The sequence below is a fragment of the Geotrypetes seraphini genome, chromosome 3 (assembly GCF_902459505.1).
Source record: "Geotrypetes seraphini chromosome 3, aGeoSer1.1, whole genome shotgun sequence".
NCBI lineage: Eukaryota > Metazoa > Chordata > Amphibia > Gymnophiona > Dermophiidae > Geotrypetes > Geotrypetes seraphini.
The window spans coordinates 67,534,800-67,559,785 of NC_047086.1; the positions used below are offsets into that span (position 1 = coordinate 67,534,800).

At 43.9% G+C, this 24,986-nt stretch overlaps 1 protein-coding gene across 1 annotated transcript in view; it reads right to left on the reverse strand.

Moving 5' to 3' along the window:
• Positions 1–24,986, reverse strand: part of FAM83B (family with sequence similarity 83 member B) — a 160,219-nt gene that overhangs the window by 115,995 nt on the left and 19,238 nt on the right. Inside the window, exon 2 of the mRNA XM_033935581.1 lies at positions 14,376–14,877. Coding sequence (XP_033791472.1) covers positions 14,376–14,819 — 444 coding nt within the window. The 5' untranslated portion in view covers positions 14,820–14,877. The remainder of the gene's footprint in view (positions 1–14,375; positions 14,878–24,986) is intronic.

Here is a 24,986-nt window from a genome sequence, read left to right on the forward strand (position 1 = left end):
GGAAGCTGTGCATGCAAATCTATCTTTTCCATATTCATTATGATTAGCTAGAAAAAGCTAGCTAGCAGGTAGCCCTAGAGGCTCAGAGCACCCATCTTTTTCTGAAGGTCCAGTAAAACAAACCAGCAAATGCCATATACTATCATTTCCTCTCTCTTAAAGTGCTATTTATTTCCAGCCAGAAATGACTCCTGGCTGGTTAAATAGTGTTTGATCCCTCACTCATCATCTAGGGCCCTCTGATCTAATAATCAAAATCTACTCTCTATACCGTCAATACGGGAATTTTTTTACAATACTACTCGCAAATCCATCTTTTCAGTCACCATCCCCTCTCTGTGGAATGCCCTCCCATTAGACGTTCGATTAGAGAAATTTAAAGCCAAACTCAAAACTTTCCTCTTTAAAGATGCCTGTACTCTTTAGTATCAGCTTCCGCCTATTAATCCCTTGACTCTTGTGAAGCTTTGAAACATCTAATGCTTCTTTTGAAGTTATTCCCATCCCAATGTTTTTGCCACTCCCCATTTACCGTCCTTTTTTTAAATTAATTTTACTTCGATGTATTTTAAACAACCTTTCCCTCCCCTACTTTCCTTCTGTTTCATGTACGTTAACCTAAATTCATCTAGTATTTTTAATATTTGATAAAATATTGCTTTTATTTATCTATTTTAATTGGTTTTTTACAATCTTTTTTATATTGTACACCATTTAGACACTTGTTTTGATAGACGGTATATCAAAAATAAAGAAAATTGAAATTTGAAACTTGTTCGACCGGTTACCTGCTAATGTTTAGTGGGAAATAGCTGGCTATCTCCGCAGAATGTTTGCGCTTAGTGGCCAGCCGCTAGCTGGCTATGTTGTATGATTTAGCTGACTAGCCACAAATAGTCAAGTGCTAGCCAGCTGTTTAGTGGCTATATCAGGCTTAGTTAATAGTAGGCCTATTACCGTATATGGCTGTTATTAACTTAATTGGCTAATGCTGAATAGTGCAGGCCAAAACATCTCAGATAGTCAATGCTAGTCACTTGGAAATGGCCCAGCACTGAATATCCAGGCTCACTGCTGACTGTGGGACTTAGCCAGGCTGCCTCCTGTGATCTGAATATAGGCCCTAATGTGGTCAGATACAGTCTTTGTCTCAACCACATCTACCAGGAGGCTGTTCCATGAATTCACCAGATCCTCCCACCCCCCCTCTCATTCTAGAGCTTCCTTTGAATTGACAGAAACTTGTTTTCTGTACATATATGCCACAGCATATTTAAACATTTAGTTTAGTTCAGGGGTCTCAAAGTCCCTCCTTGAGGGCAGTAATCCAGTCGGGTTTTCCGGATTTCCCCAATGAATATGCACGAGATCTATGTGCATGCACTGCTTTCAATGCATATTCATTGGTGAAATCCTGAAAACCTGACTGGATTGCAGCCCTCGAGGAAGGACTTTGAGACCCCTGGTTTAGTTTATTAATTTATATTCTGCATAATTAACCATGTAGATAACAAAAATTACATATATAGTCATAAAACACATCCAATATAGCTAAAAACACAAACAAAATCAAAAACATTGATTTCCACAACATACGTAACACTGCACAACAAAGTTTTTGCTTCCTGAACACTGCTGGGTGTTTCTTATAGAATTTTGGGTGCTGATCATGAATATTACATCAAAAATTACCCATCACGTACCATTTCAGAGAAATCTTCAATTTTGTCGTGATTTTTTCTTATATTTGGATGCAAACAATTTTTTCTCCCATAAGTGTCTTATCAACAACGGTTTGTGCCGCCTGGGTATGTCCATGCATAAAATCTAGCCAGGTTGGAAGCTGTTTTATGGAAGATGACATCCTGGGCATGTCTGGGCAGGTCTGAACGAGCTTGCGCTGTCTCACCATGCTATAATGGTGGCTTCCATACACCGATCCTGCTCATTTGGTTAATATAGATAGTCCGTGTGTGTATATAGTATCAGTATAGTAAAGTATAGTAGTATAGTAGCTGTAGCAATATAACAGTAAGTAAGCTTGATGCTATAGACGTTTTGGTGTCGGGCAATATGTCTCGTCGGTGTCGTAACAGCCGCGACACATTCTGCTATATCTGTGGGGAATATACACTTACGCCTCAGAGACGTTCGATGACTGCCCTTGTAAAGAAAGCCTATCATCTGTATTTTGGCTGCAAAATAGGTGATCAAGACAAGCAATGGGCGCCTCACATTTGCTGTGCGACATGTGCTGTTAGTCTGAGAGCCTGGCTCAGAGGTACTCGAAAGACGATGCCATTTGCTGTTCCGATGATATGGCGAGAACAGAAAGACCATGTGACGGACTGTTATTTCTGTTTGACTAATGTGTCTGGTTTCTCTGCCAAAAACAAGAAGTCAATTGAATATCCTAATCTGCCTTCAGCAATGAGACCCATGCCACATGATGACAGTCTTCCAGTTCCGAAACCACCAGAGGATTGGACCTTAGACGAACCAGATGAAGAAACTGCAGTGCAGGGTTCTAACAGTGACATTGACCCGGATTTTGAACCATCCTCATCAGGCGATCCACATCTGATAACACAGTCCGAATTGAACGATTTGGTCAGAGATTTGGGTCTGTCAAAAGCAAAAGCTGAGCTGCTAGGTTCGAGACTGCAGGAATGGTGTTTGCTATCACCAGGTACGAAAATTTCTGTGTTTCGAGACCGGCATCATGATATAACCAAATTTTTTGCACAAGTCGACAGTCTCTGTTTCTGTTGTGACATTGAAGGATTGTTCTCGGTCTTTGGTTGTGATCACAACCCGGAAGAGTGGCGTCTTTTCATTGATTCGTCAATGTTAAGCCTGAAAGCTGTTCTGTTGCACAATGGCAACGTTTATCCTTCAGTACCTGTTGGCTATGCAGCACATATGAAAGAAACATATGAGAATATGGAAATGTTACTAAAGTATGTCCAGTATACCAGGTATAACTGGAATATCTGTGGAGACCTCAAAGTCGTTGCTCTGTTACTAGGACTGCAGCTTGGCTATACAAAGTACTGCTGTTTCATCTGCGAATGGGACAGCCGAGACAGAGAGTCGCACTATTCTAGAAAGAACTGGCCACTCCGTAAAAAGTTAGTTCCAGGACAGAAAAATGTAGCACATGAATCGCTTGTTGACCCGACAAAGATATTTTTGCCTCCTCTTCACATTAAACTGGGACTCATGAAGAATTTTGTGAAAGCAATGAACAAGGAAGGGGAAGGTTTTCGTTATTTAAGACAGATGTTCCCAAGAATAACTGATGCCAAGATCAAAGAGGGTATTTTTGTTGGCCCCCAGATCAGACATGTTATGAGTGACAAGCGATTTGAAGATCTGTTAGTTGGGCCGGAAAAAATTGGCTGGAAAGCCTTGAAAGACGTTGTTGACAATTTTCTGGGCAATTACAGAGCCCCAAACTACATTCAGCTGGTAGACAAACTTCTCAAAGCATACAAGAGAATGAAGTGCAATATGTCACTCAAGATTCATTTCCTCCATTCACACTTGGACTTCTTCCCCGCAAATCTCGGTGCTGTGAGTGACGAGCACGGTGAAAGGTTTCATCAAGACATAGCTACGATGGAGAAACGATACCAGGGCAATTGGAATCCGTCAATGCTTGCCGACTATTGTTGGATGCTACAACGTGATGCACCAGACACTGAATATAAAAGAAACTCGGGAGCAAAACACTTTTAATTCTGTTTCATTTAGTCGCTTGTGCGAAACGTAAACTTGACTATATATTTTATTGTCAGTAAACATAAAAATGTCTATTTCTCATAGTTCTTACGTGATGCAGTAAAACCAAAACCATATTTGAGCATACCAAGTTGGTACCTGTCATAATCACCAAAAACTTTTCAGGAATCAAGACTTAACCAAAAAATTGTTGTGCAGTGTAATCAGTTTCTTAACAAATCTTCTCTTTGTCTCATCTATTTAATATGAAAATAATTGCCAAAGATCAACTTTATAATGATTTTAAAGGGCAGAAGAGTCAGCCAGGATAGAAGCGACTAGTCTTTTCTGATCGGCAAGCCCAATCGGTGTTAGCTAAAGTGTTTAGTGAATCGCTGTCCTCCCAAATTTGCATGCCATTTCCCTCATTTGCATGCACGGATCGAGAGGGGATCGCTAAACACTTTAGTGGATTGGGTTGGAGGGAAATCGGGTCGCAAAGGGCTCGCAAACCGATCGGTGCATGATCGGTTTCCTTAGTGAATCTAGCCCTTGGTTTTTAAAATTGCATGCACAAATTTGAATGCTAGGCCTAAATCTGGGTGCACAAATTTATAGAATTAGAAGGTTTATGATGAAGACCACTGACTATTTTAGTAGCCACCCTCTAGATCAGTGGTCTCAAACTCAAACCCTTAGTGGGGCCACTTTTTGGATTTGTAGGTACTTGGAGGGGCCGACCAATTCACGCCACCCGACATCAATTCTAATGTCGGGAGGAACTTCCGGGCCAGCCAGGCAGTGATTTGCTGGCCCGGAACTTCCTCCCCGACGTTAGAATTGACGTCGGGTGGGGTCACGTGATGCACTCATCCTGATCAGACGTGTCTGAGTACCTCTCCCGAACTCTGGGCTGATTTTTAGCCATATCCCGCTATATATCTGCATTTCCAGCCTGTTTTCTTTGGCGGCCGGTTGGGGCAAGGTCTTGGCTGCTCGTCTGTACCAATTCTGGCAGGGGCGCTTCGTTATGCCGGCCAGAGTCCAGAGGTCTACTAAAGTTGTAAGAGGCCCTGCTACACCAGCTAAGATGGCGGACAATACTCCATCTGACCGCATGCAGCTCACCCCCACCATCATGCTGCAGGCGGATGCAATCGAGGAGCTGAAAAAACACCTTACAACCTTTTTGGATGACAAGCTAACGCGATTGCAATCCACGGTCGACGGTCTTAAAGACTCGGTGGAGCGGCAGACCACTCGCCTGCAACACGTGGAGGACAGGGTCTCGGCGCAGGATGATCGCACGGTGGCTCTGGAGGCGGGAGTCCGAGCCCTGGAGGAGAAGTGCCGCAAACTGGAGGACCGGGCTGAGGATATTGAGAACAGGAGCCGTAGAAATAACATACGGCTTATCGGACTTCCAGAATCAATTTCGGGTGCGAGTTTGCATGACCTGGTCTCCACGTGGCTGCCTAAGGAGCTGGAGATGGATAATGGAGATTCGCCCCTCCTGGTTGAGAGAGTGCATCGGATCGGAGCCTACAGGGAGGGAGAACGGAAGCCGAGGCCGGTCATTGCACGTATTCTTAATTTCGCTGACAAGACTAAGCTTATGCTTCATTATAAAGCGAAAGGCACAGTCTCGTATGAAGGCCAGCGGCTTCTCCTGTTTCAGGATTACTCTCCTCGGGTCTCTGAGCAGCGCCGTGCTATGGCTCCGTATTGCACGCAGCTCCACACGAAGCAGCTGCGTTTTGCCTTGCAATACCCGGCAAAACTGAGGGTCCACCATGCCAACAAATCGCATTATTTTAACACCCCGGCGGAGATTCGAGCCTTCCTAGAGAGCTTGCCAGACTGAGTATCCTGCACTTGCCTGTACATTACCTTTCCAGTCTGCACTGCATCGGAGACTCGATCCAGCTCTGTGCCTTGTGAGGATGATACCCTGCTGTAACATTGCTGATCTGGACATTTTGTGATGCTCACCTTTCTGATTTGGCTTTTTTCCTCCCTTTCCCTCTCTTCTTTGCTGTTTGGGGACCTCTGGGATCCGGGGGTGACCTGTTGTCTCCAGTTGGGAGTGTGAGCTGGTGATCCCTGGGCCCTAGATTGAGTGGAAATGGTCTCGGGGTCCTATCTTTTATTTTTCCTATTTCTTTTACTATCTTGCTCATGTGATCTGGCTATGGTTATTCTTCTTGCTCGGCGGGGGCTCGAGGCTATGTGCCCCTTTTGTGAGCCTGCTTCTGCTCGTTGCTGCCTTCATGGCTTCTGTTCTCAGCTGGGCAGTGAGTGGGGCACGTGCTGTTGAGTCCCCCACGCTTTTCTGATTTCCTCCTTATCTGGGTTTTTGCTTGCTGTATCTAGCGTCTTCTCACTCTTCTCTCCTGGACCTTGGGGTGGGTTGGAGGGGGGATCAGGGTCTGGGGTGGATTGTTTGGGTATGCAGGGGTAGCCGTTCTCTGGCTCTAGTGGGTCTCTGGGAGATTGTAATGTGAAATACCTGTGCTTTGCTCCTATCTTACTGTGTATTTGTTTATTGATTTCCCTGGTTTGCCCCCTGATGGGATGCTGTTTTTGGGACTGCTGGGCATTTCATCGGGGCATGAGGGGATTTCTTTTCACTTATTTTTGGGAGGTAGGGGCTTTCGGGTTTGTTGGGAGTATTGCTTTGTTGGGTAGGAGTTTGTGGGCAGGGGTTTGGTAGCTACATAGAGTGGGTATAGACTGGGGTGTTTTGGGGTGGGATCGGGAGTCAAGGTTCGGTTAGCGGGATGTCCTTTTCTGCCAGATATCGGCTGAGGGTAAGGGAGGGGGGAGGGGTGGTTGTGTGCAGACAGTTTTCCTTGGGATTGGGGTATTGGAAAGTCAGGGGAGGACTTTCCGGGAGTAGGGCGTGAGGTGGTAGAGGGGGTAGGATGTGTGTTGTATGGCTGTGGATGCTTGTCGGGGGGTGTGTGAATGGGGGGGGTGGGGTGGTGATTAAGGGTCGTGATGACTGGGGGACCGGAGGGGCTGCGGGACGCCTGTTTTTCTCTGGAGCCGGGCTTGGCTGGGAGGTCCGGTTTCTGGCATGCTTTTCTTTCTGTGCAAATAGATTGCTATGGTGGCTTTTTCTGCTCAGTAGTTATGGTTAACTTAACTGTAGTCACTCTGAATGTAGATGGTATACACTCTCCAGTTAAACGCAAGAAAATTCTCACTTGGCTTCGGCAACACCACGTTGACGTAGCTTTCCTGCAGGAAACACACCTGACGGGTACTGAACATGAGAAACTACGGAGAGAATGGGTGGGAGATGTGAGTTACTCCGCTTACAATGGAAGGCAGAGAGGGGTGGCCGTTTTACTGCACAAACACTTACCATTCCACACTCATAAGATTATTTCAGATAGAGATGGCCGATATGTCATTGTGTTGGGAGAGGTCTGGGGTTCTCAACTCCTCTTCTGCAACCTATATGCCCCAAATGTTTATAGTCATAGTTTTTTTTCTGAGCTGCTGGGAATTCTAGCTCAATATCCCACTTATCACTTGATTGTGGGGGGGGATTTTAATATTACTGCTGATTCGACCTTGGATTGCTCTCCTGCCAAGCCGCGGCCTAGACACTATGCTCGCATGGGGGTGAATTTTTTATGTGCTCAGCTGGAGGTAGTGGACGCTTGGAGAACTCTTCATCCATTTGATAGGGAATATACCTTTTACTCTAACCCTCATTCTGCGTATTCCCGTTTGGATTACATTCTGGTGTCCACCAATTTTTTCGCCTGCGTGGATAGGGTTACTGTTGAAGATGTCCCCTTCTCTGATCACTCGGCGGTGGTGCTTACTTTAGGGATCACGGGCCTGAAGGGGGATAGAACTTGGCGGTTCCCGGCGGCTTTGTACTCAGACCGAGATTTTGGACTCTATTTGCGGACCCATTGGCTGGAGTATATTGCGCATAATGATACCCCTGACGTAGACTCCGAGGTGTTCTGGGACGCTTCTAAAGCGGTGATGCGGGGCCATATTATTCAATATGTGGCCACTAAAAGGAAACAGCAGGGAGAGAAACTTCTTGCTCTTACGGACCGCTTGGCTGTGTTACGTGCCCGTCACCGGACGTCCTTGACGGCGTCGGATGGACAACAGATCAAATTATTACGCCGTCAGATCAATGAGATATTGGACTATCGGGCTCGTCAGAATCTCTATTATCAGAGGTTTCGGCTTTATCGGTGGGGAGGTAAGGCGGGTAAACTGCTTGCGAACCTAGTTCGGCCTTATCGGAAGAAACAAATCATCCGGCAGGTGAAGAATGCTAGGGGGGATAGCGTTACGCAGGAAGCCCAAATCCAGGAACAGTTTGTGGCTTTTTATAGCGCTCTTTATGCGCGAAGGGATTTTACGGAGGCGGACCGCGATTCCTTTTTCCGGGATATTTGTCTCCCACGGATCTCCGTTACTCAGGCTGAACACCTGAGTGCCCCTATCTCTCTAGAGGAAGTTCGTTTAGGGATCCGAAAGTTGAAGCTTACTAAGTCTCCGGGGCCGGATGGTTTCGGTCCGGAATATTACAAACTCTTACCTGATCTTCTTGCGCAGCCCTTGGGGAATTTCTTTAACTTTTTAGCTGCGTCTACATCTGGTCTCCGGAGCAACATAGCCCACATCACCCTGCTCCCTAAACCCGGTAAGGATCTTACCCAGGTAGGATCCTACCGACCGATTTCGTTGCTGAATCAAGATGTTAAATTGTTGGCTTCCATCCTGGCAGCACGACTGAATATGGTCTTGCCCCAGCTTGTCGCGGATGATCAGGTTGGATTTGTTCCCCAACGGTATGCTTCTATGAATCTTCTTAAGGCTTTGACGGCGATCCATGAACATCGCGATGGAGGGGGCACCTCTGCTATCGTTGGGTTGGACATGGAGAAAGCCTTTGACAGTATTTCGTGGCAGTATCTCTTTTGGGTGCTTCGGGAGTATGGCATGGACGGGAACTTCCTTATGTGGATCCAGGGCTTATATACCTTGCCGCAGGCCAGACTTATCATTAATGGAGGCCTTTCGTCCCCCTTCTCGCTATGTAGGGGCACGCGTCAGGGGTGCCCCCTTTCCCCTCTTCTGTTCGTCTTGGCACTGGAGCCACTCGCCATTAAGATCCGTAATACTCCTTTGTTGCGGGGAATCCAGATAGGGAGCGTGGAGTGCCGTATCTCGTTGTTTGCGGATGATATTTTATTATTTTTGGATCAGGCGCCCCTTCATTTGCCGGTGGCGTTGCGTTTGGTAGAGGAGTTTGGTGTATTGTCGGGTCTCCAAGTAAATTGTGCTAAGTCCGAGCTTCTTCCTCTATCTGGCCTGGGTCCTGAACCTTGGCATGCTAATTTGCAGATACCGCCGGTGCGGAAGCCGATGAGATATCTAGGTATTTATCTTCATACTAATCCTCGGGTTATGTACAAAAGTAACGTGCTAGCTGCTATTGATAAAGTTCAAAACTTGTGCTCTGCCTGGCGAGATCTCCCACTGACCCTGTTGGGGAGGGCGGCTCTGGTTAAAATGATCCTCCTACCCAAATTGCTGTACCCTTTACAAACTGTGCCCTTTTGGGTGCTGCAGCGAGATGTGGGGCGGCTACGGTCCATTTTTACCTCGTTTTTATGGCGCCAGAAGGCGGCGAGGATAGCTTATGCGAAATTGACTCTCGCTAAAGGGGAGGGGGGCTTGAGCCTCCCGGACATCCGTGCGTATAATGTGGCGGCTCTCTTGCGTTTTGTACATGAAGGGGTGACTGGAGTTGCTCGTTTTTCTCCGTCTGGATGGCTGACTGGGTGGTGCGCACCCTACACTTTTATCAATCTTCTCCATGTGTCTTCGAGTAAGGCGGGGGGCGGAGCGTTGCCTTCTAGGTTGCGGTTCTTGCGCCCCTTCCGTTTGGCCTGGCAGTGGTGGCGTAGATTACAGGACAGGTCTCCGATTGCCTCCCCATTTTTGCAACTTCAGGGTAATCCTGGCTTCACACCGGGTCTCGGCCATTCTCCATTCGACTCCTGGGCATCTAGAGGGGCCTCTAACCTATCTTTTCTGATTGCGGCTGATACGGGTACTTTTGTCTCGTTTGCCTCTATTCGGGAACGATGGGGCATCCCTAACCAGCAATTTTTTGCTTATTTACAGGCCCGGCACTATTGCCAGACTTTGCATCAACAGTTTGGAGCGGATTGGCTGTGCGGCTCTTTGGATGATTAACTACTTAATATCTCGGCTTCTCAGAGCTCCTTGTCGGTATGGTACAGGGTGATTCGATCTGTAGCCTCCCCGGACCATTTAGCTGCTCTCAGAGACCGGTGGAACCGCGATCTTGCCGCTCAATATACCCATGATACGTTTCTCGATCTTTTTTACACTTTGCATGCTTTTGTGAAGTCTGCGGCTTGGCAGGAAACTCAATTTAAAATCCTCCACAGGGCTTACATTACTCGAGAGCGAGGGGCGGGCATGGGATTATGGGAAGACCCGATGTGCACTAGGTGCTCAGGAGCTCCGGGGACGCTCATCCATTCCTTTTTGGAGTGCCCTGGCTTATCTATCTGGAATTTTTCTTTTGCACAGTTGCAGTTGGTCTTGCAACGATCAGTTGAGTGGGATTACAAGACATTGCTCCTCGGGGACCAGTCTCTGTTGGAGGAGCAGGGTTTCACGATGCCACAAAGGCGCTTCATCTACATGACTGTACTAACGGTTAAACGAACGATCTTACAATATTGGGTGCAGGTGGGACCTGTCCCCTTGGATAGCTGGCTGACTCAGATGATTGAGCTGGCGCGGTTCGAACTTTGTTATTTTAACGGTTCTTTCAACCCTGAGATTCTGGCTTACATGGCTCTTTGGAGGGTGTTCCTGCAGCTACCTCTGGTTCTCCGGCGTGGGGGGGGGGGGGGAGGGGGGGATGGTGTGACTGGATGGGGGGTATGGAGAGTATGGAAGGGGTTTGCATGTTTGGATGCCTGATCTGCGTTGGTTGGTATGAGTGTTTATTTCTTTGTGGGACCTTATAGGGGGTGGGTTGGGTCTGTTTTCCACTAACATAAAAAAAAAGTCTTGAGGCTTCCATAAGAGGTGGGCTGTTATTATTGGGAATGACCTGTGCTTGGTGGTTTCTCTTGTCCTTCTGTTGAGGTTTGTTCTGCCTCTGTATTGCCAGCATGTATCTGCAATTTTGTATTGCACTGGTGTTCTGTATTATTGGATTTATGCCTGTTTCTATTGTGGTCTCTTGAATAAAAATGATGTTCAAAAAAAAAAAGAATTGACGTCGGGTGGCGAGAATTGGTCGGCTCCGAGCTGGGGACGATATGTAGGGAGAGTTAAGACCTCGGCGCTGGCCTGTTCTCCGATTGCGGTGGCTTGGGGGAGGGCAGTGGGAAGGGAATCAGATTGGGGACCCCTGCTTTAGGCGAGACAGATTGCGGGCCGCAAAATAGTCCCTGGGGGGCTGCATGCGGCCCTCGGGCCACGTGTTTGAGACCGCTGCTCTAGATTGACTCCATCCTGTTTGTATCTTTTTGAAAGTGCAGTCTCCAGAATTATATGTAGTACTCTAAAGGAGGTCTCACCAGAGACATACGCATTATCACCTCTTTTCTCCTGCTGACCATTTTTCTCCTTGTACACCCAAACCCTAGCTTTTGCTATTGCCTTTTCTACCTGTATAGCCACCTTAAGATCATCACATATGATCATTCTGGACTAATAGTTCAACTTTCAGAATATTTACTAAACTGTTATTCCTCTTTCATTTGTCATCCGTGACATCACTATAAAAGCGATTGTGGTCCCTGTTTACTGAAGTATGCTAAGCAGTTAATAAGTGAATTAGCATGCAATATCGGTTAGCCCACAAACATAACAAGAGCCATGTTGGCCTAACAGCACTTGATAAGTTGCATGATAACTGCACAGTTTGTATTGTGGTGTAGGTTGTGATTAAAGAATAGATGTGGACTGCAAATTGCATGGTATGTTACTGTACACCTGAGCTAACTGCACAACTGACAGGCCCTTTTCTAAAATACTGTCAGAATTGAGCATGACCTGAACTGGACACCTTGGTTCCAATTTCTACATTATAAAATGGGCCTTCACACCTTTGGTAGAAGGAAGAAAAGGATCAACATCAACCTTTGAAGTAGCTCTCTATAATACACATTTAGACATCTAAGGCAATTTCTTCAAATGGATTAGATCAGCACACTATACACACCAAAAAGTAGAAACGATGTGACCACAATTGCCTTATTAAATGGTTAATATTGAATAAGAAGGGGAAAAAAGACCTCGGTAAGTGGGACAAACTGCAATGTATAAGACTAAAGCCTCCTTCTATGAAGGTGCACTAGAAGTTTTAGTGCACGCTAGCCGAAAAACTACCGCCTGCTCAAGAGGAGGCAGTAGCGGCTAGCGCGCTCTGTAGGGTCATGAAATGGTTAACTGTTGTTTAAAATATTGCTCTGGCCTACATAGCTGAAAACAGTGTACAATCTATTGACCTCATCTGCCTAAAATGTAGGTCCCTACCTTACCAGATAAGAGTTTGAGCCATGAGGTACCCTGCCCTTCTGTACATTTAACTGTAAGAGTTAGATAAGTGTCCTGCTAGTGACCTGCTAGTGTGAGCTTAGAACCAATGAGTGTTAAGAAAAGTAACACGTGAAAAGCTTTTTTTAGAATTCAGTTGTATAGCCAGAAAAATGAATAAATATCTCTGTAACTTCCTGGTTTCGGCACTTCTGAGCCAGCTTGCAGCTCAGGGGTCCAGCATGCATTCTGTAATAAACCTCTTGTACTTTCTTCACGCTTCTGACTTTGTGTGTCCAAGTGACCTTTCAGTGCTATTCCACACGTTAAGGCCCTAACGCGTCTTCGTAAAAGGAGCCCTAAGCAGCACTGTTACCCCATGCCTTAAAAATAATAATAATAATTTATTTCTTATATACCGCCAAAGCCGGACTGGACAATCAGCGAATATAGGTACAGTCAGAGAAAATAGGTACAACAAGGAAGGCAGGACAGTCTGCGTAAAGGTTCAATCCATGAATGCCTTAGTGAATGTAATGTGATTTATTTATTTTTAAAATTTCTATACTGTCTAATTCCTAAGCGGTTTACAATATATCCACGTACCTAATACTTTAAAACAGTACAAAACAGGGAAAAAAATCATCAAAACCTACATTATACAGTCAATCCTCGATCAGAACAAATCAGACCCTATAAGAATGCGTTAACAAACAATTGTGTTTTGAGAAGTTTTCTGAAAGTTACTCTATTGGCACATTTTCTCTATTGCCCTACCATCGAATTCCATAATTTCACTCCAGCACAACAAAAGGTCATTGCACTAGTCTCTACATATTTCGGACTAACATTAGCCTTTAGCAGAGCAGAATTTTCAGAACGTAACAATCTTTTGGGCTGGTAAATGGTCATCCTACACTTGAAATGACTCTGGTAGTGAATGTAATGCAATGTGAATGTACCCTATGGCATTGTGAATGTTCCCTTTTTCGTATGCCTCAAAAACACTGTGAATGTATCGCTGTAACCCGTTCTGGGATCCTGGGGAGGATGGGCTAAAAAACCTCCAATAGTCAATACTTAATCATTAATTGCACAATAGGAATAGTTCATGTCCCATATATCCCTACAGGAACGCTCCAGGGTCTGACACTGAGATTTGTTACTGCACAAAGTTGTAATATACACAGCTGTCCAGTTCCCCTGAAGAAACTATTGGTGAAATGGAGACACTCCATAGGGATAAATGGGACATGCTCCATAGGGATAAATGGGACATATCCCTATAGGAACGCTCCAGGGTCTGACACTGAGATTTGTTACTGCACAAAGTTGTAATATACGTCCAGTTCCCCTGAAGAAACCATTGGTGAAATGGAGACACTCCATAGGGATAAATGGGACATGCTCCATAGGGATAAATGGGACATATCCCTACAGGAACACTCCAGGGTCTGACACTGAGATTTGTTACTGCACAAAGTTGTAATGTACACAGCTGTCCAGTTCCCCTGAAGAAACTATTGGTGAAATGGAGACACTCCATAGGGATAAATGGGACATGCTCCATAGGGATAAATGGGACATATCCCTATAGGAATGCTCCAGGGTCTGACACTGAGATTTGTTACTGCACAAAATTGTAATATACACAGCTGTCCAGTTCCCCTGAAGAAACCATTGGTGAAATGGAGACAATCCATAGGGATAAATGGGACATGAGCTGCTTTATTTTTATATTGGACAGTTTATGATTAAGTATTGTCTATCAAAGGGTTTTTTTGATCGATGATTGAATCTTCACATGGGGAAACAGTCTTGGACATCGCAGTCGCTTAGTCTTGGACATCGCAGTCTGTCCCACTTACTGAAGTCTTTTTTCCTCCTTATTCAGTATTAAGCATTTAACAAGGCAATTGTGGTCACATTGTTTCCACTTTTTGGTGTGTATAGCAATATATTTGTTAGTGGATTCTGCCTTATTTTTTGAATATAGTTGTTAGATGAACCTCATTCCTAAGTTACGACATGTGGAGCATGATCTCAATTTTTCAAATATACTGCTAACTGTGTTTTACCTGGCGTGCTTCTTTTATCATCTTCCTGACAGTTTCCTTTATTGTGTATGGATGCCCTTGCGGTGGATGAAAATATAGATCAATGTGTGTGCTTCCAGATTGTCCAGGCATTGAAAAAGGCCATCCCAAATCAAGATTTGGAGCCTCTACATCAGATTCAATAGGCCAGTAAGTTCCAGAAGAAGAACCATCATCATTGTTGTCATCGCTTCCATATTCCGTATTCTCTGGAATTTTCTGAACGTTATTCACAATGTAGTTTAGCTCTTCCTCTGCCAGAAACTCTGCAACCTGTTCCGTTTTAAGAAACTCTTGGTACGCTAAGATACCTCCTTCTATCAAAGCATCAATGGCTACGCGATACCATTCTTTGTAATGAGGCTCAATTTGGTTTTCTGATTTGCAATCATCATGCAGAGAAGAAAGGACAGATAATGACTCCATTTTAAAGGTAATAAAAGTAAAACACTTAAATATTCATTCGAGCAAGGCCCATATAGATCTGGAAGAAAAAAACAAGTTGATTAGTTTAGACACTTTGCAGGCAATAATACTATAGAGCATAAAACAACATTCTCACTTGGTTTGGAAACTGAATTTATTGATATGACTTCTAAAGCAATAAATAATTATGGGACCCATGTACTAAAAGCTGCTAAGCCTTTAATGGGGGGCTAACATGCAAGAACAGGTTACTGTAAAATGTGTTAAAGCCTGTTAACATTCATGGTATTTTGTTTTGTTTTTTAATTTGGGGGAGGGTGTGTGGTATAGACTGAAAGTGGGCATTCTTGTGTTATCCAGCTAGTGCATTTGGATGAATATACACTAACCAGCAGATTCTGTATAGGTTACCCAAAAGTTGGGCATGCAGTTTTGGGCACAGATCACAAATATGTGCTAAACTAATGTCTAATTGCAAATATATGCTGACTAAAGGAGTGCTAATAATCATGGCAGCCATTAGTAGTTAATTGTGGATCTGGCCAATGTCCCTAGTCTTCAATAACATGCTTCTCAAACTTATATCATGCACAACTCCAAAGGGGGCATGACCAAGGTGAGTCATAGGGTTCCTAGGATTTAAGCGAGTGGTTATAGAACACTTGAATTTCTGCATCTAACTGACAGCAGTTGGGTGTGAGCATTCACATCAGCCTTTGGCTGCAGTTAAGTGTTTGCACCCGTAGGTAAGCACAAAATCGTTCAATAAGGCCCAAATTCTATATATATGGTGTCCTAAGTTGTTTGCACAGATGATTTGCACATGCAACTTTTAATTGCTTCACAAGCCAATCGGTGCTGATCGTTATTAATTAACACCTACTAATTGACTCTGGCACTAATTAGAAGTTTCGCACACAACTTGATAAGCACATTCTATAAAGCGGTGCATGTCACTTCTGGTACACGAATCTCAGAAGGGGATGTGGCCAGGGGAGGAGCATGGGTAGATCACGGGTGTTCTAAATGTTATAAACAATCCTGAGTGGTATAAATATTTAATGCATCACAAAAGGCAAATCTCCACTCCTATGAAGAAGTCTATACTCAAACACTCGCACTCCACTTTTATAGTTTATCTATACTTGGAGCTTGATATTCGTTCAGGAAAAGGCCTCAGAAATAAGGAGTACTACACTTGTAATTTCAGTGGTGATCATTACCAGCGTAAGTGTATTCCAAAAACGTACTTCGTACTGCAATCACTGGCCAAAAACCTGTTCTTGTATTTCATTATCCATATTATGCTTCTGCTAATTTAAACTCTTTTTTAAAACTCTTTTTTAAACTTTTTTGTTATAACTTATATCTCTTATTTTGCACATTAACTGATTGAGTGCAGACCGCTTCAGAATTTGAAAAACCTCACAGAAAATTACTTATCTTTAGTGTTTTCATTATTCTGTTTCCATTTCTGAGCTTCTTCTGAAAGAACACTAAGAAGCAACGTTACTGTGCTCTAAAATCGGCCCTGAAGCAGCGGACAAACCAGTGGTCCGCGAAATGCCGGCCACGTTGGCTCTGGCTCTAGTCTCGAAAGTGTTGAAAGCTCCGGTTCTGGTCCCGAGTACAAAATAGCACAAAATTGAAGAAGCTCAGAAATGGAAACAGAATAATGAAAACAGTAAAGATAAGTAATTTTCTGTGAAGTTTTTCAAATTCTAAAGCGGTCTGCACTCAATCAGTTAATGTGCAAAATAAGAGATATAAGTTTATAACAAAAATGTTTAAAAAATAGTTTAAATTAGCAGAAACATAATATTAATAATGAAATAAAAGAACAGGTTTTTGGCCAGTTATTGCAGTACGGAGTAGAGAGTTGCGCGGGGACAGAAATCAAATCCATCCCCGCCCGTTCCTGGAGGAATCAAACCCATCCCCACTTGTACCTGTTGGAATCAAACCCACCCCCACCCGTCCCCACTGGAATCAAATCCGTCCCCATCCGTCCCCGCTGGAATCAAATCCGTCCCCACCCTTCCCTATAAACTTCAGAAGTAGTTATTTCATTTAATTATACTACTGAATTAAAGGCTCTGGTAGAGACCCATTTCCATATAAGCAAAGACACTTTATTAATTTGGAAATGTTAATTGGGAAGAATACATACTTTGTAAACGGGTTTCTACCAGAGCCTCTGCCTCTAATGTAAATATAAAATATAAATACTCAGCTGATGAGAACCCCCAAGCTGTCAGCTGAGGACTTCCTTTGCAGTTGGCCGGGGGTCCCTTTTGCCAAGCTTGGCAGGCAACAGTAGCGTCCGAGTCACAGATGCTGGCATCTCTGTGGCTCATGGATGCTGCCAGCGACTGCTGCGCTTGGTGGAGGGGAATTCTGGCCATTTCTAGAAGAGGTCCTTTGCTGGCGGAGCTTGGGAATCCCCAGCCACAGCAAGGGCCAGCAATTACTTCAACACTGTAGAAATAAAACTAGAAATGCATTTCCTTTTCTTTTGAACACAATACAAAGACATCTGCTATATACATTTCCCAAACCTAATATATTTTAGTCAGTAAATTCCGTTTTTTACCTTTGTTGTCTGGAAACTTATTTTTCCATCAAGTTGGTCCCAGTTTTTTGTTTTTTTTCACACTATCCCATCTTCTGTAAATTCTTCTGTTACTGTCCATTGGTTCCTCCTACCATGGTCCAGCATTTATCCCTTTCTCATCTTTCGCCCCTGCCCACCAGCCCCAAGCCTGACATTTCTCCTTCTGTTCTATCACCCTTCTCCAGAACCATGCCACATCTCTCCCTCCATTCCCTTTACCATTATGTCCAACATTCCTCCCTCTTGCATCCCTTTCAATCTGTCCCACTGTTCCCTTTCCACCACATTTCTCCCTCTGATCTTTCTCTTCCCTTTCATCTGTACTTCATTCCCTCCCTATGACCAAAAATTCTCCTCTTTCTTCCATTTTTTGTGTACACGACCATCTCTTTCCCTCTCACTGACACACCCACACCCAATTCTCCCTTTTTATTCCCTCCCGCACCTTAGCATCTCTTTCCCTCCCTTCTTTCTCCCAAGTTCATGCCTTCTGTGTCCAAAAACGCACTCCCTCTTCAACCCCTCCCTTCTGTGTCCTGTGCTGGCCTCCTACATTTGAGTCCAGATAACAGCAGGGGTTGGAGGCAGCTCGAGCCGAGAGGCTCGTCTTCTTTTCCTGCCTGCAGCATGCCCAAAGTAACTGACCCGGAAGTCTTCCCTTCATCTTAGGGAAGGCTTTGCATCAGTCACGTGCAGTGAAACTTGGGATCACCAAAGATGAAACTTCAAAAACTTTTTCTGGGTCAGACCATATTCTAAAACTGTGCAATCAATGCACAGCACAGCTATCAGTAACTTATTTCTTTGGTTCTTGAACTCAGAGAGAGGGGAGACATGATCAAGATGTTCAAATATCTCATGGGCCGTATCAAGGTAGAAGACGATATCTTCTTTCTCAAAGGTCCAATGGCAACAAGAGGACATCCATGGAAAATCAGGGGCGGGAAATTGCACGGTGACACCAGGAAATATTTTTTCACTGAAAGAGTGGTTGATCGCTGGAATAATCTTCCACTTCAAGTGATTGAGGCAAGCAGCGTGCCTGATTTTAAGAAGAAATGGGATCGTCACGTGGGGTCTCTTCACAGAGTTAAGTAGGGGAGGGTCATTATGGTGGGCAGACTGGATGGGCCGTGGCCCTTATCTGCCGTCTATTTCTATGTTTCTATGTTTCTATAGAAATTCTACCCAACCCCATATGGAGCAGCATTGAGTGGGCGGAGTTTCATACTGAAGAATAGAGCAGAGGTAGATTTCAGGAGGCGGAGCGCTCCTTCTCTGTACTAGCACTATGCTTTCTCCTCAAGCATAAAACTCCACCCACTCAATGCAGTTTCTAAGTTAGGCAGCCCTGGGCAATTAGCCGGGTTCACTGTGTTGTAGCTAGGCCCCTATGTCCAAGCCTTGTGAAATCAGAAAATATTCATTTGAAGGCTCTCTCAATGTCTATGCCCCCTTTTCTAATAGTAACAGCAGCCGACTCTGTGAAGGAAGTGACATTAAAAACCTGCACGGCAGAGTGCTTTTCATGAGGTTTCTTTCACAGAGAACCTCCCATCACATCACATGCTACTTCAATCGATGCATTCTATGGGGGGGGTTCAGGGTTCTACTCCCAGTCCCTGCCCTTTATACCTGCTGCCGGAACTTTCAAACTGCTACGTTAAAAGACAAAAGCTGTGCAGGTCGGTAAGTCGCAGAGCTTAGCAATGTCCACATTCGGCCCTGCACGTGACTGACGCGAAGCCTTTCCTCTAAAGTCAGAGGAAGACTTCCGGGTCAGTTACGTGTGGCATGCTGCAGGAAGGAAAAAAAAGAAAATGAGCCTCTCGGCTCGAGCTGCCTCCAACCCCGCGGGATCCCCGAGACCACGAGGGGCGTCCCCATGGGATCCCTGCGACCCAAGGGGGCATCCCCACAGGATCCCCACGACCCAAAGGGGGAACCCGCGGGTCCCGCAGGATTCCCGTCATCCCCGTTCCCTTGCAGCTCTCTAGTACGGAGTACATCTTTGGAATACACCTACGCTGGTAATGATTACCACTGAAATTGTACTCCTTATTTCTGAGGCCTTTTCCTGAACCAATATCAAGCTCCAAGTATAGATAAACTATAAAAGTGGAGTGCGAGTGTTTGAGTATAGACTTCTTCATAGGAGTGGAGATTTGACTTTTGTGATACATTAAATGTTCTAAAAGTTAGGCACACTGTTATAGAATACACCCAATGACAGTGCTGAATGTTTTTATGCCATAGAATTTGAAAACAAGAGATGGGCATTTTTATCCACGTATCTGTGCCATAGGACTTCATAGGGACCCCTGAAGAAGACATTCTGTCAAAACACGGACTGTGTTGAGTCCAGGGTTCCAAAGCTTTTCAGCAGACTGCATTCTAGATATTTTTATGTGGTTTGCCAAGTTTTTTTTTTTTTTTTTTTTAAATATGTTTATTAAAGGAACATTCCAAACTCAACTGAGAGAAGTTATCTCACTGCTTTGCTAGACTTCATTCAAGTAAAGTTAAAGCTTTATGTTCACTGGTCCTCAGCGGGCCACCACGCACTCAAACATTCTCATTAGAACCAGCATACATTATCAATTTTTTTAAAATATTTTTAAATAACTAAGTGTAAATACTAAAAGTACTTAGCTTTTAGTAAGACGCTGTTCAGGGGGGGGAGGGGTCACCATTACACCGACATGTTTCGCCCGTGTGAATCAATGGGCTTTATCAAGGTTCCCACTCCCTCTTAGTAACATTCAGCCACCATTGCGTCAAAACGTTTTGGCGAAACATGTCGGTGTAATGGTGAAAAAAAAAACCCTGAACAGCGTCTTACTAAAAGCTAAGTACTTTTAGTATTTACACTTAGTTATTTAAAAATATTTTTAAAAAATTGATAATGTGTGCTGGTTCCAATGAGAATTTTTGAGTGCGTGGTGGCCCGCTGAGGACCAGTGAACATAAAGCTTTAACTTTAGTTGAATGAAGTCTAGCAAAGCTGTGAGATAACTTCTCTCAGTTGAGTTTGGAATATATGATATTGTCTTCATTCTAAAATATCTTACCATATTAGTGCTGGTGTCTACATATTAAAGGAACATAGCACAGAAGGAATAAACAAGTAGTACAGAACAAGTAGCAAATGCAAAATGAGAACAAGAGCAGTGAACACTACAAACTGTCAGAATCAGGGATACAACCTCTATAGGGTTTGCCAAGTTTTAATAATATTTTAATATTAATAAAGTCCATCTCAAGAACATCATTTCTCCACATTGTTTTTTGTTTCTTCATATATAGAATTTGGCCCTAAGCTAATATTTTATAAAGACAGTTCTGTGCGCATATTATCCCAGCACCTAACTTTGGATGTCCTTTACTAAATTTCTCCATAACTGGATAGCAGAGGGTTAATGTGGGAGCACTTACCACCTCCCAAATAGGAGAAGATAAGCGTTCACATTTTAATTATACGTCATTCTTACACACTAATCAGAACATTAGCATGACCAGCAAATTAAAAGAAAAAAAAACCCTAAAATGTGTCACATTAAATCTGAGCTTAGCATCTAGGAAAGTCCCACATTAATGTGTGCTAAGACCAAATTTTACCACACATTAGTCTAAGATCCCCTACATTAATTGCCATCAGATTGGCTTGAATAAGGAAACTTATGCAATAAAGTGGGCAATAGGATTACAGAATAATTTTCTTTTTTGTCAAACTGGTATTTATTAGATTTTATCTAAAATCATGTTTAATGAGTCTCTATTGTGATATTCCCTTCATACACTTTTCCCTTAATCTGAGTGAAAACAGTTATTCTCTGTACACGAGGAAGCTATTTTGAGGCTCACAAAACAGAAAAAAAATCTCCACAGAAATGATCTGCGTGCTAGTCAATTTGCATAATATGCAAATGATTCCCATGACAAAATTAGAGGAAAATAACATGCAAACAATCACCAGCTTTTTCACAAAATATAGTTTCTTGCAGTGTAGTTAGTTTTGGTTGAACATTAGGCAATTATGTTTTTGTGCCCTCCTGCCCCGGTGAGCCGCGACCTCCACCCCCCCCCCCCCCGACATCAGGGCAGGAGGGAGCCCAAGCCCTCCTGCCCCGGTGAAACCCCCTACCACCCACCACCTCTAAGATATGGGCAGGATGGATCCCAGGCCCTACTGCCCTCGTCGCCCCTCCCCCATGATCACCCTTCCCAACCCCTGCTCAGTCCCCTGAACTCCACGGACCCCCCATCCATCCGGTGACTCCCACCCCCGACACCCCCTCCCCCAGTACCTTAAGAAAGTTGGACGGATGGACGGGTCACAAGCCCGTCCATCCAGCAGGCCCGCCATCCTCAGAATGGTCTTGTCAGGGGAGGGTGGATTGCTGCAGGGGAGATGAGCCATCTCTCCTGCCGTGATCGTTGCGGGAGGGGGGGTGGATTCTGTAACCGGTGTTCTTTTTGGCAGACACCGGTTACAGAATCCAGCTTTTAGTCAAAGGACTGGCTCCTCCTTTGTCTAAAAGCTCTTGTGTTGGGCGTTTGGGACTTAGGCTTTTTTTTTTCAATGATTATATGTGGTAAGTGTAGACGTTGTGGTGGTCTGGGCATTTAAACAGCTGAACATAGAGGCAGGCCATTATCAAAAGAAACCTCCTTTTGGACATTTTTTTTTTGAGAATGGACATTTTCCCTACTTCTACTTTCAGCGTTTAGGGCCTAAGCCAAAAGGGGACTTAGATGTTTTGTTTTGTTTTATTATGCCCCTCTACGTCAGAAGATCCTGTTCTAAAATATTAGAATTTGAGATGTCCTTACCTGGATGTCTCCTTCCCATTTGTAAGCCCTTTCTGAAATCCACCTCCTCATGTGCTTTAAATTTGATAATGTTACATCATATTTATTTATTTAAAAAAATTCTTACTCACTAACATCCTACAATTCTGAGCGAGTTACAAAGAAACACTCATAATAAAATTGACAAACTAACATAATACATATGAAATTTAAGTATACTAAAAATCCCAATATAAAACATAACATTACACTGATTAAAAACTCAAATAAAATAACTTAACCTTCCAACTTTCAAGAGAAACATAAGAATTGCCGCTGCTGGGTCAGACCAATGGTCCATCCTGACCAGCAGCCGCTCACGCAGTGGCCCCAAGGTCAAGACCAGTGCTCCAAATGAGACCAGTCTCACCAGTTTAACATGAACTTGTCCAACTTTGTCTTGAAACCCTGGAGGGTGTTTTCCCCTACAACAGACTCCGGAAGAGCGTTTCAGTTTTCTACCAATCTCTGGGTGATGAAGAATTTCCTTACGTTTATACGGAATCTATCCCCTTTCAACTTTAGAGAGTGTCCTCTCGTTCTCCCTACCTTGGAGAGGGTGAACAGTCTGTCTTTCTCTACTAAGTCTATTCCCTTCAGTATTTTGAATGTTTTCATCATGTCCCCTCACCGTCTCCTCTTTTCAAGAGCCTGCTTGCTGGTCTGCTGTGGCTGTTCTCTGTGTCTGCCTGGCTGTGTCCTCTGCGCCTGCTGTGGTGTCCTTCTGCTCTCCTTTAGCATCCCTTCTCAGCGAGCTTTGGTGGTCGATATCAGGGGTGGGCGGAGCTAACTCTCACCAATTCCCCCCTGTAGTCTCCTGCCTCTTCTTCCCCCTCGTACGCTTTTCTGTTCTTGCTTTGCTTCCCTCTAACTCTTTCTCTCTCTTCTGCTGCTTCTTTTCTCTTTCTTGCCTGCCTAATGATTTAATTGACTTCCTAAAATTTAGCAGACTAGGTGCACTTTTTGCTTCAAAAGGTAATGCGTTCCATAATAGAACACCTTGATACATCAGCCACATAAGCTACATTAGTCAGATTGTGAGTCCACCAGGACAGAGAGGGAGAAACGCCCGAGTACCTGAATGTACACAACTTAGGCTATAAGTAGTGTATAAATACTAAAATAAATAAGTGACACAAAATACAGATAAATAAATAGATGGTGCTGAAAAATTGGTGCCAAAACCTCCCTAGCACTAAGCACAATTCTATAAAGGGGCACTCTCCCATTATAGGATTGCGCTTAGAACCGATTCCTGCGCCTAACTTGAGATGCCAAGCTTATGCCGGCTGAATGGTGGCGTACAAGTTAGGTGTGCTGGAGCCATATTCTAAAATTCCACATGCACCTTTTCAGAGTGCCCCTGAAATGCCCATGGCCACACCCCCTTTTGAGTTATGCGCTAACAGAGTTAGGTACCATGCATGCCTTATAGAATAGCGCGCAGCCAGAAGTGCACACAAATTGAAATGAGTGCCAATCTGCATCAATAATTGGTAGTTAGCACCCAATTATTGGTGATAATTGGCTCGTTACTCAATTATTTTGCAAGCACATATTGGCTACACAATTCTGGGCACCATATATAGAATCTGGGGATTAGTACCTTCTTTATAGGAGTACTAAGACCCAGATTCTGTAATAGCACATTAAGTGCCATTTATAGAATGTTAGGACATATGCATATATAAGATAGTGGTACTATCTTATATATGCATATGCCCTAAAATTCTATAAATGGCACCTAAAGTTGTGCATGTAGCCTATGAACTCGCAAAACATAATTCACTGGCAATTAACACCTCATAATTGATGCTAAGTGGGACTAATTAAAAGTTACATGCACAACTCAGAAATTTTGATTCTGTAAAATTATGCGCTAGTTGCAGTGTGTAAATTTGATAAGGGACCATGCCTAAGGGCAGATCAGGTATGCTCCTACAAGTTACAAATTAACAAAACAGAAATCATTCGCCGTCATGCGAAACGTATGAAAATTATTCAATAGAGAACAATTCCGACTCCTGGTCCAGTCCCTAGTCCTGGGACTTCTAGACTACTGCAACAACCTATACCTACCATGCCCCACAGTCATGATAAAACAATCACAAACAGTACAAAATACAGCTCTCAGACTGATCTATTCACTGAACAAGTATGACCACATCACCGCCGCATGCCTAGACACTCATTGGCTCCCAATATAAGCATGGATACTATTCAAATTTTACTGTCTACTATTCTAGGAGGGGGTCTGGATTTTCCAAATGGAAAATCTGGTAACCTTAACTTAGGTGCAGGTATTTAAGCAACTAAAACCAGGCCTAAATGCCCGCACCTAACTTATGCATTGCACAGTGTTTCTATAAAAGGTACATGCTCCTTGCAGAATTGATCTAAGCGCCATTCTAGTTGGCACTGATTTTTTTGGGAGCAATATATAGAATCTGACCCATGCTGCGCAGTTATTTTAAAAATGACTTATTTTTTTTCACCAGAAGGAAAAATGTGTCAAAACACCCCAAACTGTTCAAGAAGAACATTTTGGTCTGCGTTATAAGTTCCAATTCTGGGTCCTCAAAACTCAGTTTTGTTTGAGGGCTTTCCTTAGAGGTAACAGTGACATTCCTCTACCCAGTCCATGCACTCATTGTACCTGCCCCATAACATTTTACACCTCTGCTGAACCTGGAAGGAGATTT